This window comes from Sus scrofa, chromosome 13 (genome assembly GCF_054392235.1).
Source record: "Sus scrofa isolate SSC_HxYL_T2T_F1_AM1 chromosome 13, Sscrofa_HxYL_maternal_Yorkshire_Landrace_v2.0, whole genome shotgun sequence".
In the NCBI taxonomy this organism is placed as follows: domain Eukaryota; kingdom Metazoa; phylum Chordata; class Mammalia; order Artiodactyla; family Suidae; genus Sus; species Sus scrofa.
This window is the reverse complement of record NC_139395.1, coordinates 47,876,031-47,889,802: the sequence shown is the minus strand read 5'-3', so window position 1 is coordinate 47,889,802 and position 13,772 is coordinate 47,876,031. Positions and strand designations below refer to the sequence as shown.

At 56.2% G+C, this 13,772-nt stretch overlaps 1 protein-coding gene across 6 annotated transcripts; it reads left to right on the top strand.

Moving 5' to 3' along the window:
- Positions 1–641: 641 nt before the first annotated feature.
- On the top strand, positions 642–9,446 carry C13H3orf18 (chromosome 13 C3orf18 homolog). Of its 6 annotated transcripts, XM_084988409.1 has the most exons (6): positions 642–902; positions 2,515–2,904; positions 3,039–3,100; positions 5,723–5,748; positions 6,239–6,386; positions 7,602–9,446. In XM_084988409.1, exons 2-6 carry the CDS (start codon positions 2,671–2,673, stop codon positions 7,660–7,662), a joined length of 531 nt encoding a protein of 176 aa, XP_084844535.1. In that variant the 5' UTR covers positions 642–902; positions 2,515–2,670; the 3' UTR covers positions 7,663–9,446. The 6 variants fall into 6 exon arrangements, with proteins under 6 accessions (XP_084844535.1, XP_003132279.1, XP_013837197.1 ...); XM_003132231.5 differs by lacking the exon at positions 3,039–3,100; XM_013981743.3 differs by lacking the exon at positions 3,039–3,100 and having other exon boundaries at positions 642–959.
- The last annotated feature ends 4,326 nt before the right edge of the window (positions 9,447–13,772 follow it).

The following is a 13,772-nucleotide window of genomic DNA, read 5'->3' as shown; positions in this document are numbered from 1 at the left end:
CAGACCCCTGATCCCCATAAACTCCTTTGAAAACCTGAGGATTAGAAAGTATCTGAAGGCTCCTCTCCAGAGGTGTTCGTGCTCCGGATGGAGGGATGTCTGTGGGCTTGCTTGGTTCCAAGTGCCCAATAATACCACTGCAGTAATAATTCCAACCCGTCTCCAACTTCTCTGAAGATGAATCATTTCTAGACCAGGGTAGGTGTCCTTTACCAAGAGCCCACACACCAGAGCCCACGTGAACAGGAAACTGAGACCGAGGGAGGAGAACATCTTGCTCTAGGTCGCCAAGCTAATGGAGGGTCGATCCAGAGTTCAATATAGGCTCAAGGATCCTAGTCTAGTGCTCTCCCCAAACCTGCGTCCACCTGCGTTTGGGAAGCGCAAGTCTGTCTTGGCGGAGGTGGAGCCCAGGCTAGCCGGAGGCCAGAGTTCTGGCCCCTAGAAAGGGCCCGGCCAAGCATCATCCCCCGCCCAACTCTTGCATAGGCCTCGGGGAGTGAGGAGTGGTCTCCAAGAACCTTGACCCGGCTCCCGCTCCTGCTGGGGGCAGAGCCAGATCCAAGTGACAGGCCAGCGGGCCAATGCAGGGCGGGCTCTGGGCTTAACAGCCAATCCGGGGCAGGGGACTCGGAGCTGGCAGGGAGGAGAGGAGCTGGAACGTCGCAGACCCGCGAGGCTGCTCGCCTCGGCCCCACCCCCGCGGTGGGTCCCAGCCCCGCCTATCCGGGTCCAGGCTGGCACTCTCGGCTGCTGGCGGTGCGACGTTGCAGTCCCAGCCCAAGGGTCGGACCTGCCGCCCCCTACCCTAGGCTTGGGGATCCCCTCTCCCCCGCCCCCTCCTGCCGATCGCCACCACCCCTAGCCTCTCCTGCTGAGCTCGGCGCCCCAGAGAGGATTAAGTAAGTGCTGAGGTCGCTGCTTCTGTGCAAGAATGGAGGAATCACAGAGTCGCGGAGGTGGGGACGGGGATTGGAACACGGAGGATTGATGAACCTGGTGGAGAATGAATGGCATGCGGGTTCTTGGAGGTCGTTTTTCCCATCTCTTTCTCCCTGGCTTCCTTCTCTTGCCCTTTGGACCAAAGACAGTCCTGAACAGTGAAGAGCAGGGCCCTTTCTCTCCTTTGGAGGGAGGAATAAATAGAGCCCCAGAGCAAGTGTCAAGGCCCAAGGTCATATCTGGGGTCAGTGGCAGAGCCAAGAAAGAACCTGAGACTCCTGACATGCCCAGCCTAGCTAGAGGAAGAGGACAGAGAGGAATGATGAGCATCTCCCATCCCATGTTTCTGTGCCAGCTTTGCCCCTTCCTAAGGGGCCCTCATGGATGTGTGCAAACCTCACACACAGGCATGCACCTGTACAGGGAGGCACCCTGCATATACCCATGAGCTAGTGTGCAGAAGCTAGTCTTGAGCTGTGCGTCCCTCCTCGCCCTAGGCCTGCCCTTCTGCAGTTTGGCTAGAACTTCTTCCCACCCTGCCTTGCCCAGGGCCCTTTGGCCTGGGAAGGCCCAGGTCAAAATCTGGACTGGGCACATCTCCCACCCTCTGCTCCCAAGGGAGGAGGGAAGGGAAAGATAAGACATCTCAAAGTGGGAGCTCCATCCCTGCCCTTGAAGATTGGCTCCACTTAATTTTCTCCTAGTCCCTGGCAGCCCCTAGCACCCCCACAGGGGGTCCAGTGACCCAAGAGCTTACAGAGAAACCCCACCAGAGGGCCTGATTTTAGCCTCTCTGTTTCCTTCCTGTCTTCTGGTCTTGCCACACCTGTCCCTGCCATCACTCCAAGCACAAACTGGCCCACATAGTAGGCTGGGTCCCAGGGGCTTCTGTGGCTCCCATTTCCCAACTGGAGTGGCCAGAGGGAGAAGATCTAGCATTTATTGGATGCTTACTGTGGATGAGAGGGTTGTGCTGAGCTAGTGTTTTTCTAGAGACTTGTTCATTCTGATATTTCAGTGATCCTCTGACCCTTTCTGTGGGGGAGGTGTTCCTAACACTTCACCTTTGACTCAGAAAAGCTGAGACATAGAGAGGTGGAGTAGCCTGCCTAGGGTCATCCAGTTAAGTGGCTGAAACATAATTAAAAGACAAGCCTGTCTGCCTCTTGTGCAAAGTGTTTCTCTCCAGGAAAGGAAAAAAAACAGCAGTGTTTTTTTCTCCAAGCAAGAGATGAGTGATGTGGGGGGCAGGGACTGAGAAGGTGGAGAGCATGGGGAGTAGGGCCTGGGTCTGGGGAGTGTCTTTCTGTCACACCTCCCCACTGCCTTTCCCACCTTCCAACTATGATCTATGATCATCTTACCCTCAAAGAGGGGGCAGGGCTTCATCTTCATGTCCCCGAATCCACGTGGGACCCATAGATATATAAAGCATACCTGTTGATGTCCATCCGCTGACCTCACCCTTGCCCTCAGACTTTTATTTCCCTTGTGCCTTCAGAAATTAGGGGGGCTTCATCTCACCACATAATCTCATCCTTAGCCTCATGTTTTATATTTTTTCCTTTTCAGCACCCAGGGAGGGAGGGAGCTCCCTTTACCCAAGGACGTGGCTGCCTGTGTGAATAGCAGGGGCCACAAGCTGGGACACTCCTGATGTCAGAAGTGAGTGGGCAGGTCGACTGACCACAGGCAGTCTCTGAGCCAAGGCCCTCTCTCAGCATCAGCATGGACTCCAGGATCTCATCTGCTAAGGGCTGGTTCAGCAGCCACCCTCCCACTTCTGAGCCTGACCTGGAGCCTGCTACAGATGGGCCAGCTTCTGAGACCACCACCCTCAGCCCAGAAGCTACCAGCTTTAATGACACCAGAATCCCTGACGTGGCTGGTGGCACAGCCGGTGTGGGCACGATGCTTCTGTCCTTTGGGATCATCACAGTGATTGGCCTGGCTGTGGCCATGGTGAGAGCTGGGGCAGGCTGGGGCTGGCCCAGGTGGCCCTCAGTTGGCAGAGGGCAGTCTGTGTTTAAATGTTAGAGAATCTGACTAGAACACAATTGTCTGTTAGTACAATCCTCCGTCCTCTCCTCCTTCAGGGGTTTGTTTATTGGGGTCCAGAGACCAGAGAGGCTGCCTTCAATTGGAAGAACCAGAAAAGGTTCGGAGGAATACATGGTATTTTGAGCTGGGCCATGAAGGTCACCTAGGAGTTGGGGAGGCAAGTGTTCCAAATGGAAGGTCCTGATGGATGAGAGTTTGGAGGTAGGCAGGGGGTTCTGTGAGCAGCAAGCAGGGCAGTGAGGCAAGTGAGTGTGGGGCACAGTAGGAGTAGAGGCCAGAAGGCAGTTGGGATAGATCATGGGCTGCAGAGTCTGGGCATGGCAGGCCTCTGGCAGCATTCACTTATTCATCCACTTGGCGGTTATTGACTGGGCACCTACCCTGGATCAAGCCTTTGGGACCCGAGGAACTAGGAAGAAAAGGTCCTGCCCTGTAGTTCTTACAGGGAGTGGGAGATAGATAAAACCAAGGATGCCAAAGAAAGCCAGTGGGAACTGGGAATTGGGTGGAGGGGCCTTCCTAGGCTGAGTGGTCAGGGACAACCAAGGAGGCAGCATTAGAGCTAAGGCCTCATGGTGGAGGACTGGCCTCAGTGTTACAAGAAGCGCAGAGGTGGGCAGACAGCAGGACAAAGGTGAGCTGGGGTGAGGGCTGCAGTTGTTCCCTGAGACTGGATATTATGCTGTCAGATCTGGTGTCTGCCTCTGAAGACACGGGCTCTCCCCAGGAAAGGAGGGGGTGCACCTGAGTCCCCCAAGCAGGCCTGGCAATGGTGGCATTCTGCCCACTCACTACCCCACACAGGCTCTGACAGCTGGTCTCAGGTTCAGGAGCATGTTGCTCTGACAAATAAGGCAGTGGATGGCCCATCCATGGCCTGGCTGGAGCTGCTGGTAAACCAGGGTCAACATATGGACTCCACAGGTACTGGATTACTGCCAGGGAACCATTTCTGGCCAGCAGGCAGAGCCAGGATGCAACACACAGCGAGGCCAGGGCCTGAGCTGTCCCCTGGGGCAGGGGTGAAGCATAATGTCAGTGTTTGGTACCCAAGTGGTAGTTAAGCAGGCTACGACACCCTAACCTAGAATCTGCCCTTGTCACTCTTGGCCAAAGATTTTGTCCTAGGAACTTGGGAGGACTTCCTTACTCTTCATTCTGGAAGGACATTCAGAGGGCCAGGGTAGATGGCCTTACCACCAAAAGCAGAGAGGTAGGGTGGTCATGGGGCAAAGGCAGTGGGGGACAGGAAACGGTTCCTGGGCACCAGGGGGCAGGTCCAAAAATATTACCTGAGTACCGCCTCTTCTCCCCTCATGCCAGCCCTGAGCCAAGCCATGCTGGGTACAAGGAGAAGCAAATCAGTGCCAGGCTGTGTGCCTCACATAAGAGGAGCAGTGGTGGAGGGCTTCCTGGAAGAGGTGGGGCTGCAGCTGGATGGTGAGGGGTGAATCAGAAAGGCAGGTATGTTGGGGGAGGGTGTTAGTAGTTGGGGCAGAGGGAGCAGCAAGGGCAAGGCACAGAGATTAGAGAAAGGTTCTAGCCTCTATTGAAGATCCTTTTGTATCCAGGGCCACAGGGCAGGGAGGAGGGTTTGGGGCAGGGCTGAGAGGTGAGGAAGCACAGGGTGCTGGGGCTAGAGCTGCTGCTTCAGGGCAGGCAGGGGCTGGGTCACAGACCTGGCACTCCTCTCGCATCTCACCTATAGGAGAGCAAGGGGCCCTCAGTTTCTTTCCACCTTTTGGGTTCCTGCAGGAATGAGCAGCAGGGGGAGCTCTGGGCCAGGCTGGAACAAATCAGATCTCAATGTGATGGGACAGAGTGTAGGAGTCACAGAGGGTTTGGGACAGATTCTAGGAACACGGCTTTCCCACAGGCCGAGGTGGTCATGTTCCTGATCGTCAAAAGTCACCAATCTAGGGATGAGTGGGCTGGTGGCAGAGTTCCCTGGAGTCCCTGCTCAGGTGGTCACCCAAGTCTCACCTCCTTCCTCTCTCCTCTGAGTGTACCAGGATTTCCTGCTCCAGCCAGGGGCATGTGGATCTTGAACATTTTCTCAGGCTGCCTAGTCCTTTATCTTCAAGTCTATACAATGTGGGGTGGAGGGGGGTGGTTAGGACCCAGGGACCTTCCTAGCTTCATCTAGCATCAGGGCTCTAGAGTTTGGTTTGGGCTCAAGCCTTCCTCCTCAGCCCCTGTCCACTGAGAGCTATTGGCCTCCCGGGGAAACCCCAGGAACCCAACTCAGGGCTATTGCCAAGCAGAGTCTGGCCACTGACTACCCCCTGCTCTTCTTGCCTATAAATGGGGAGAAATTTTGGCCTGGGAATGGTTGAGAGGAGGGGATTGCTGAAGCCCCCCCCCCACCACACACACGCTTCCGCTCTGAGGAGTCTGAGGCAGGGGTGAGGCAGAGTGTCTGGAGCCAGACTCCGTATTGGCAGGGGTGGGCCCACCAACCTCCAGGCCATGCTTGACTGCCTGGTCTTCCCAGGCTGGGCTGCTCTCTAGCTCTGAGTCCAAGCACTGTCATCATCTAATAAACATCAAGTGGCAGCACGAATATAAGAAGTATACGTCCCTGGGATGGACTCCCTGAGGACATGGAGACCTATAGTTCTCCCATTGATGAGCCTCAGAATGTCCCCTGTCCCAAGGGACTGCTGGATTAAATAGGGCCTCCTTTCCTGGCCATTTGATGCTGCTCCTTCTCTTACAGGTTTTATACATCAGGAAGAAGAAGAGGTAACTCCCCCACTGCCACCCAAGACTGCAGCTTGAGGGCAATGCTGGGCTGGACTCCAGGGTGTGGGGAAGGGGAACTTCCCAGCTTGAGGGCCCCTCTCCCTAGTCAGGGCCTCTTCTGCCCACTCATGGTGACCACTTCCCCTTGGGGAGGGGGGTGCTGAGCCTTTTGCCCTGCTGTCCTGAGCTAACTGCCACTGACTCCCCTTTGCCCACCCTGGGCCCCCGAGGCTGTGGATCGTGCAAGGCCCTGGCTCAAGCAGTCCCCAAAACCCCATCTGGTCCCAGGAGTGGTTAACTCTTCCTCCCAGGCCACCCATTCGAGGGGTAGGGCCAGCACTAGAGGTGCAAAAGTGTCTTTCATTGCATCTCAGGGGAAATTTTAGGGCCCTAAACATGGTCATGTCAGCTGGTCAGCAGGCAGGGACTGAAGGCAGGTGGGAGGGGAAGGGCCTGCCCTGCCCCCAGCAGCCTCTGCCCCCACCCCCAGGCTGGAGAAGCTACGCCACCAGCTTATGCCTATGTACAACTTCGACCCCACGGAGGAGCAAGATGAGCTGGAGCAGGAGCTGCTGGAGCATGGGCGGGATGCTGCCTCCATGCAGGCTGCCGCCGCTGTGCAAGCCATGCAGGGCAAGGTGGGCACTGACAAGTCTCCTCAATCCAGCCTACAGCCTGTTCATGGCTCTTCCACCCCATCCCCTTTCTCATGCAGTGTCTAGCGTCTGCCATGTGGTCAGCTATTGAGTATATATGGATTTTGTCAGGTTTGTTTAGAAACTGGTAGAATTGTTCTGTGACCACCTATATAGATTCACTGCACAAGGCCAGGCTGGAGCAGCCTCAGGATTCATCATGTCTCTGCCCCTGATAATCTGGTGATCTTGGAAGCTCCATTGGCCTCTCTGAGCCTCAGTTTTCTCATCTGCAAATAACAATCCTGATTCTGCCCTGGGTCTGCTCACTTAAAACAGACGGAAAGCAAAAGACTGATGGACGAGATTGTCACGAGGCTGAGACACATGGTTCCTGTGCTTCTCAAGATCCCAGTCCTGGATGGGTTGTGACTGGGGTCAGACTCTGGGGCAGTGGCACCTCTAAGATTGGTGGGATCCTAGAAACTGACAGACCCCAGCCAGACTCACCTCCCAGGTCCAAAGAGTCAGGTACCTGTGCAGTCAGCCTGCTAGAGTCACTGGGCTGTCTGGCCACTTGTTCCCAGTCCCTGAAATTCCCAAGGGCCAGAGCACCATGAGGAGGCCTGGTCTCCCTCTGACCTATGATGCTCCTTTGCATCCCTCCTTGCCTTCACCCCACAGGTTGGTGGGGGGGGGGCGGGGGGGGGTGTCTGGCCCCACAGAGGCAGAACTGGGAGACTGGACTCGGGAAGAGCCCAGGCTGGGAATTACTACAAGTTCTGTGGCACCTGGATCAGGACACATTCTCTCCCTGGGATATTCAGGAAATTGGCTGAGAACCTTTGTTCACCCAGCCCTTGGGACTACTGACCATTTGACAGTTGTTTCCTGTGCCCTGCCCTTGTGTCAACCCCTGTGCTGGGGGGTTGGGCCCCCTCTGCTGGGAGAGGGTGGTACATGCATAATTAATCCAGGCCCTGGGCCTTCAGGGTTAGTGTGGGGCAGTTGGCTGATGTGGACTGGCAGGCTGGCCATGGCTGTGGGGGAGGAGTCATCTGAGCCAGGTCCCATTTCTTGGCTGAGCTTGTGGGTGGGCATTTCAGGCAGAAGGCATAGCTGGTGTCAAGTGCAAGCCGACACAAGAGGGTGGAGGTCACTGGACCAGAATGCGTGCCCCAGGTCAAGTCCCTGATACCCCTGATTGTCTCTCTGCAGACCACTCTCCCTTCTCAGGGCCCGATGCAGAGGCCCAGCCGGCTGGTGTTCACTGATGTAGCCAATGCCATCCATGCATGAGTGGCCTGGGGACAGGCCTGGACCTCTTATGAAGATACCTGCCACAGTGCCCACAGAGCTGCCCACTCCAAGATCATTAAGACCTACTCTCAGGACCTGCTCTGCCAAGGCCTCAGCTGTTTTGAGGACCCACCTGCCAACTCTCCAGGCCCTAAGAGAGGCCCCTGGCCTAGTTGGGCATAGGGCCTCTGACATCCCCCGATCTGAGGGCCCTGGCGTGGAGAGCATCCCTCATGTCAGGAAGATGGAGAGCCACTGCTAGCTTCCTTGTGCTCTTCCCAGATCCCTCACATCAGGGTCTGCTCCTCTGATGTGGAGGAAGTGGAGGGAGGCGTGGGATGGGAGGGGAAAGGGGAGGAGGGGGAGTTTACTTCTGTCAGCGAGAGACCTATCTTTGGAATCTGGAGCCTCCTCTAGGGTGGGGAGAGGCAACAACCCAGGTCTGGGGGACAGGGTATGGGGGCACCCTGGGAGAGGCTCGGTGATAGAGCTGAAACTGCCCAGCTGGCAAGGATGCCAAAAGGAGGGATGCTCGTTCCCAAGGTCCATCCATATTATAGCGAGTCCGTGAGGTCTTCCAGCACCCCCTCCCTGGCAGCTGGCTGTCTGCTGGGCCCAAGCTTTGATGGGAGCTGAGGGGGAAGGGCGGAGGGGAGCAGGTGTGGAGAAATGCTGTGCTCAGACCTTCTGGAAGGCCTCATGCACCTGCGTGAATGTGCCCACACGCAGATATGTGCCTGTCCCAGCACAAGGGGCAGGATGGAGACTGCTGCATTGGCTCCACTCTCCAAATTGACCCCCATCCCCAGGGGTGTGGAAGAGTGCTGTATAGACCCTCTTCTCTGCCTTCATCATTCAGGGACTGAAGGGAGAAGGAAGCAAAGGCAAGGGTCCCACTGTCCACCACATCTCTTCACTGAGCTCTAGAAGCCAAGTATCTTGCTTCTGAAACAGTTCCCTGTCTTGGTACACCACATCTATTTTGGGGATCTGGGGTTGGGGAGAGGTTATTGGTTGAAGGGCAGTGGTCACAGGGCAGTGGTCAGGGGTTGCAGGCTAGTGGAGGAAGTTCTTACTGCCTGACAAGGGGTAGGGTTAGCTCCTTGGGAAGCAGACCAAACAGACTTAGTCTGGTGTGTTTTTTGTTTGTTTATTTTTCCGTTTGTTTGTTTGGTTAGTTGGTTTGTTTTGGCTGCACCTGTGGCATGTGTAAGTTCCTGGGCCAGGGATCGAGCCTGCATCACAGCAGCATCCCCAGGCGCTGCAGAGACAATGTTGGATCCTTAACCCCCTGCACCACGAGGGAACTCCAAACCTAGTCTCTTTTGATCAGACCACCCACCTACCCATTGTCTACCCACCCCATGCCCCTCAGGAATTCTGCCAGTCTGGGATATCTGAGCAAGGCACTGGGCCAAGCCAGACCCCCAGAGCTGGGCCTGCATGCGCACATGAGTCTGCATAGGGCACACCCCTGTGACTAGCCTCACCACCCTTGCTGTCCTCTGCTGGTTGGAGGGGACTCAAGGGCGGCATGTGCAAAACTTCTGTTGGCAAATACCACGTGTCAGGATGTGAGGGCCTAGGAGGCCTGTGTGGGGAAGGTTCTGGATTTATTCCCTCCTCTAGATGCTATAAATACATTAGCATTTGAGCCAACTGGAGGGCTGCGGGTAATTTAGGATGCACAGAAGCTGTAATTTAACTCACAGCAACTCCATGTGAGAGCATTAAAGATGTAATTAAGATGTTTACACAAAGAAAGTGTGAGCCTTTGACACTGGGGGTGTGAAACTCCAGGAGGAGTGGGATGGGTGAGGGGCTGTTGGGGAACTGGGGACAGTCCCTTGGATTCCAACCATAAGGTGGCAGCCCAGCTGGCTTTCCTTGACCCATGTTATGAAAGGCCTCTGGTCCTGAGTTCAAGGCTGCCTTGGGACCTCACGCCTCAACTGTGGAGTGGGGTCACAATGCCTGCCATCCCTTTGATGGGAAAGGCCAAGTGGACAGGACCTGTGGGACCAGAGGAGGGAGGGGCCTTGAGCCCCAAGGGCTGGGGGAGGTGCGACGCTTCAGAGCCCATAGGAGCTGGGTCTGAAACACAAAAGGAAACAAAATAGTGTGGTCTTTCCCAGAGCACAAGGGTGCAGGGAATGGTGGTATTGGGGCCCAACTGCAGGGTTCAGAAGGGTTTGGGGGAGAATGACAACAGAGTACCAACTGTCCTGTTTTATCAGGACTGCACAATGTTAGCACTGGAAATCCCACAAACCAGGATGTTAAGTGACATCTAGATCCTCCACTAGAGAGCTGAGCTCTCAGGCTAGGCCCATGTGGAAACAAGGTGGGGGCAGAGGGTAGTGAGCCCCCAGTCCCATGGTGGAAGGCTGGGCTGGAGGTGGGGGCTGTGGGACAGAGCCTTGGGTAAGGGTCAGGGCCTCAAGCACCCCTCTGGCTTCCTGCATGGGGGTCAGATAGCCGGGCCTGTCAGTGACAGCCCTGGACTTGGAGAGGGACCTCCTTTCCTCAGCGACTAGCAGAAGGATTCCTGAGGGTGAGGGATGTGTGGCTCTGCGCCCTTATCTGTTGGGCAGCCCCTCAGCTTAGGCATGTGGAGCTGCAGAAGGGCCAATGTCTGCGGGACCCTGAAAGGTAGGCTCTGTAGAGTAAGTCTGGCACCCAGGGGCCAGGGCCTGGGATGAGGGCTCCAGGAGGACCCCTGTCCCCATCCTCTCTCACCGCCTTCCCCAGACCCCTTTCCAGGGGAGTGGGCTTGGCTAAGTGGTGGACACAGGGTGGGTTTCTGTGGGTGAAGGGATCTGCTTCTTCATCCCTTGTTCCCTCAAGTCCCCTCTTCCCTTCTACCTACCTTCTGTTTTCTAGCTCTTTCCCAGTCATGGAGGAAACCCAAATTCCACCTCTAAAGGTTCCAGGTCTTCCACAGAGTAGGCAATCAGTAAACACTGAGATAAGAAGTTCTGGGTGACCTGTCCTTGTGACCATGGGCCTGGTGGGCTGATCAGAACTCTCCTCACTGCCTCGGCCAGGCAGAGGGGGCAAGATAGCATTGCCTGCCTGCTACTGCTGCTCCAGACAGTGCCTGTGACAGGGAACCCATGGGAGCTGGCCCTCTGCCTCCCCAACGTGCACATCAATGCATGAAACCTCCCTCGTGGGCAGCGACCCGGCCTTCGGGCAGAGGCGGCCGTGGTGCGCAGGGGAGGGGTGCCTTCAGAGCAGCCACCTTGTTTAATCAAGTGAAGTGTCATCTTCAAGCCTGAATACAATAATCCCGATGCTGGGCTTCAGGCAGATGCTGGGGATGCCTTCAGAATGTAAAGGAAAATTCTTGGAGGGTGGTGAGCCCAGAAACTCCTGTAGAGCACTCTGACCTTGTGATGGATTCCTTCCAGAAACTTTACTGAGCCCTTCCCGGGGCCCAGCATCAGTTGCCTCCATATCACCATTTTAGGTGGGAGGAGACAGATGTCGAATAGGAAGAAAGGATGATTGAAGAAAGGATACACACACACATTCTGCATGTCTATAGCTTTCTATCTGCATCTGTATGAAAAAGAAGGCAGGGGGAGGGTGTGGTGTGCCCAGGGGGTGCTCAGAGGCTGACAGCAGACACTGCCACCCTATCCTGTCCAGCTGCACCCCACAGATATCCTCAGGGGGAAGAGCCACTGGTCTGGCAGCCCCACCCCTCCTAACCTCTGTGGGCTCAGGACGGGGGCAACTGTAGGCAGGGGCATCTGTGGAGGCACAGAGGATGCTCTCGAAAAGCCGGAGACCAGGAGAAATGAACAAGAAGAGTGTGAGCATCAGGTTCAGGGAAAGAAGGAGGAGCGGATGGAGGAGCAGAACCAGGTGAGACCAGGGTACCATTCCATCTGGGCCTGGGCCTGCCCTTGGCACATCTCCCACACCCACCTCACCACTCCTTGGCAGGGGTCCCCAACGCCCATCCTTCACCCTGGGTGCTTTAATTCCGCAAGTGGAAGATCGGGGCTGGTGTCTCAGTCCTCCCGCCCCTGGGGGGGATGCCCCCTCAATGCAGGAGTGCAGGGTGATGCAGAGTGTATCTGCCGTCGCAGAGAGAATCCTGCTCTAGAGCTCTCAGGCCCAGAGCAGGTGTGTGGGGAGCAGAGAGGTAGTGGGCCTGAGACCTGTGTGGGAAAGGGCGCCTTCCTCTGGCCGGAATGCAGTCTGTGTTAGAGACCTTCTGGCCCAGGCAGGGGAGGAAGCCCTGCTTCCAGACCTCCCCTCAGCTTTAAGGGGTCCTCTTCTCTCTCAGGGTGCAGCCTGAAAGGTGACTTTCTGGGTGCCCAGTTGGGTCCACAGGGATTCCTGTGTGGGCTAGGGGTCAGGGAAAGAGGGGGCCCAGAAAGTCTCTCAGCTCGGGAACTACACGCCTGCTCTCTGATGCCCACAGTGCCTGAGGGCTGTGGGTGGTCTCACTCTCGTTTCACAAGTGAGGACCTTGAGACAGAAGCCAAGGGAGAGCGGCCCAGGGCTCTTTGTACCGCCGGTGCAGGACACATCAGGGCTGGGGTTTGAACCTGGTACAGCCTGGGCCCGTGGCCCACAGCTCATGTGGCGCAGGCAGGCCTGGACATGGAGGATAGCAACATTGCCTGTGCCTACCAGGGTGGCGCAAGGTGATCCAAGCCTCCACCTCCCTTTAACCCGACAGGAGGCTGGGAATGTCCTGTGACCCTATTCCTAGGCATCCAGGGCAAAGGGCCATAGAATCAGCCCAGCTTTCCAAGGCCAGGGCTTGGACTGGGTCACCTCAGAAGCTCCATGGCGGCCTGGATCCCAGCCCCATTTCCTCTAGGCATACATATGTGCTGCTGAATGGGAGACCATGGCCTGGTCTGACCCCTCTTTTCTCCTGATACATGGTGCCTGAGTACCTGCACCCCTCACCTGGGGCTGCCAAAGTCCCACAGAGCACTGTCAAGGAGCATTCAGTCTCCTAACCTCTCACACCACTGGTCCAGTTCCGCCTTCCTGGATGGCAACTTGGATGGATGTGCCCCACTGCTGGGGCTTCCCCAGTGTCTCCTAGTGACATCCAGGCAGAAGCTCAGCTGTCCCCTCAGCTTCTCCTACCCCAGCCGCCCCTGTTGTCTGACCTGGGAGAATGAGGAGGGGACAAGTGCAGATGTCCCAGCCCTTGGGACTGATGGGCCTCCTGTCTTCTGGCCACTGGTCAAGCAGGAGAACATTAGGCCTGGCTGATCCCATCTACCCAGCCCTTAGTGTCCTTCTGCTGGAGGCCTGGAGGCCTGGGTTAGGAGAGGGAAGTCAGGTCTACTTCCTGGGGGTGCAACAAGTGATAAAGGGGCTCGGGGTGATAACAATACCAATAATAATAAAAGTAATGATAATGACGTGTGGTTTACTGAGCTTCTGCCTTGTGCCAGCTGCAGTGGACCAGCTCACATAGGAAGCGCTAGGCTGATCTTTCCCACTGCTGTTCACAGGTATCCACAGTGAGACAACAACCAGAAGGGGTCTTGACAATGGGCCTCGGGCCACCTCAAGGGCTAGAATCTGGTCCCAGCAAATTTACCTTCGATTGACCTAATCCCGGCACAATCTCACTTTATTCCCAGGGCCGTTCTGAGGGTTATACTGTCACCTATCTTACAGAGGAAGAGAGCCAGCATCCAGAAAATGGGGTCACCAGGCTCAGAGCCACAGGATTGGCTCTTCCTCTACACCAATGGAGAATAGAGTCTCAGAAAAAACCTAGAACAGGAAAGTACTGGGGCCTGAGGGGGCACCCAGTGGGCACTGCCCACTTGGCCTCCCAATGTGCCTTCCAGCCTCTAATGCCCTCTTGTGCTGCCACCTTCTGGCATCTATAGACACTGCAAGTGGCCTTACTGCCCCCACCCTCAGCCTGGTGACTTCTTTGGTGGTCCCCAGGCGCTCCTGTAGCCCTATTCTCAGATCCCTCCCCTGCTTCTCTGCCATGTGGTATGGAGAGCAGCCCTTGCACTGCAGGTCCTGACCTGAGGGCTCAGCTGGCAGGGCCAGGACTAGGGTGAGGTGAATGGGAGTCTAGGGTTCAAA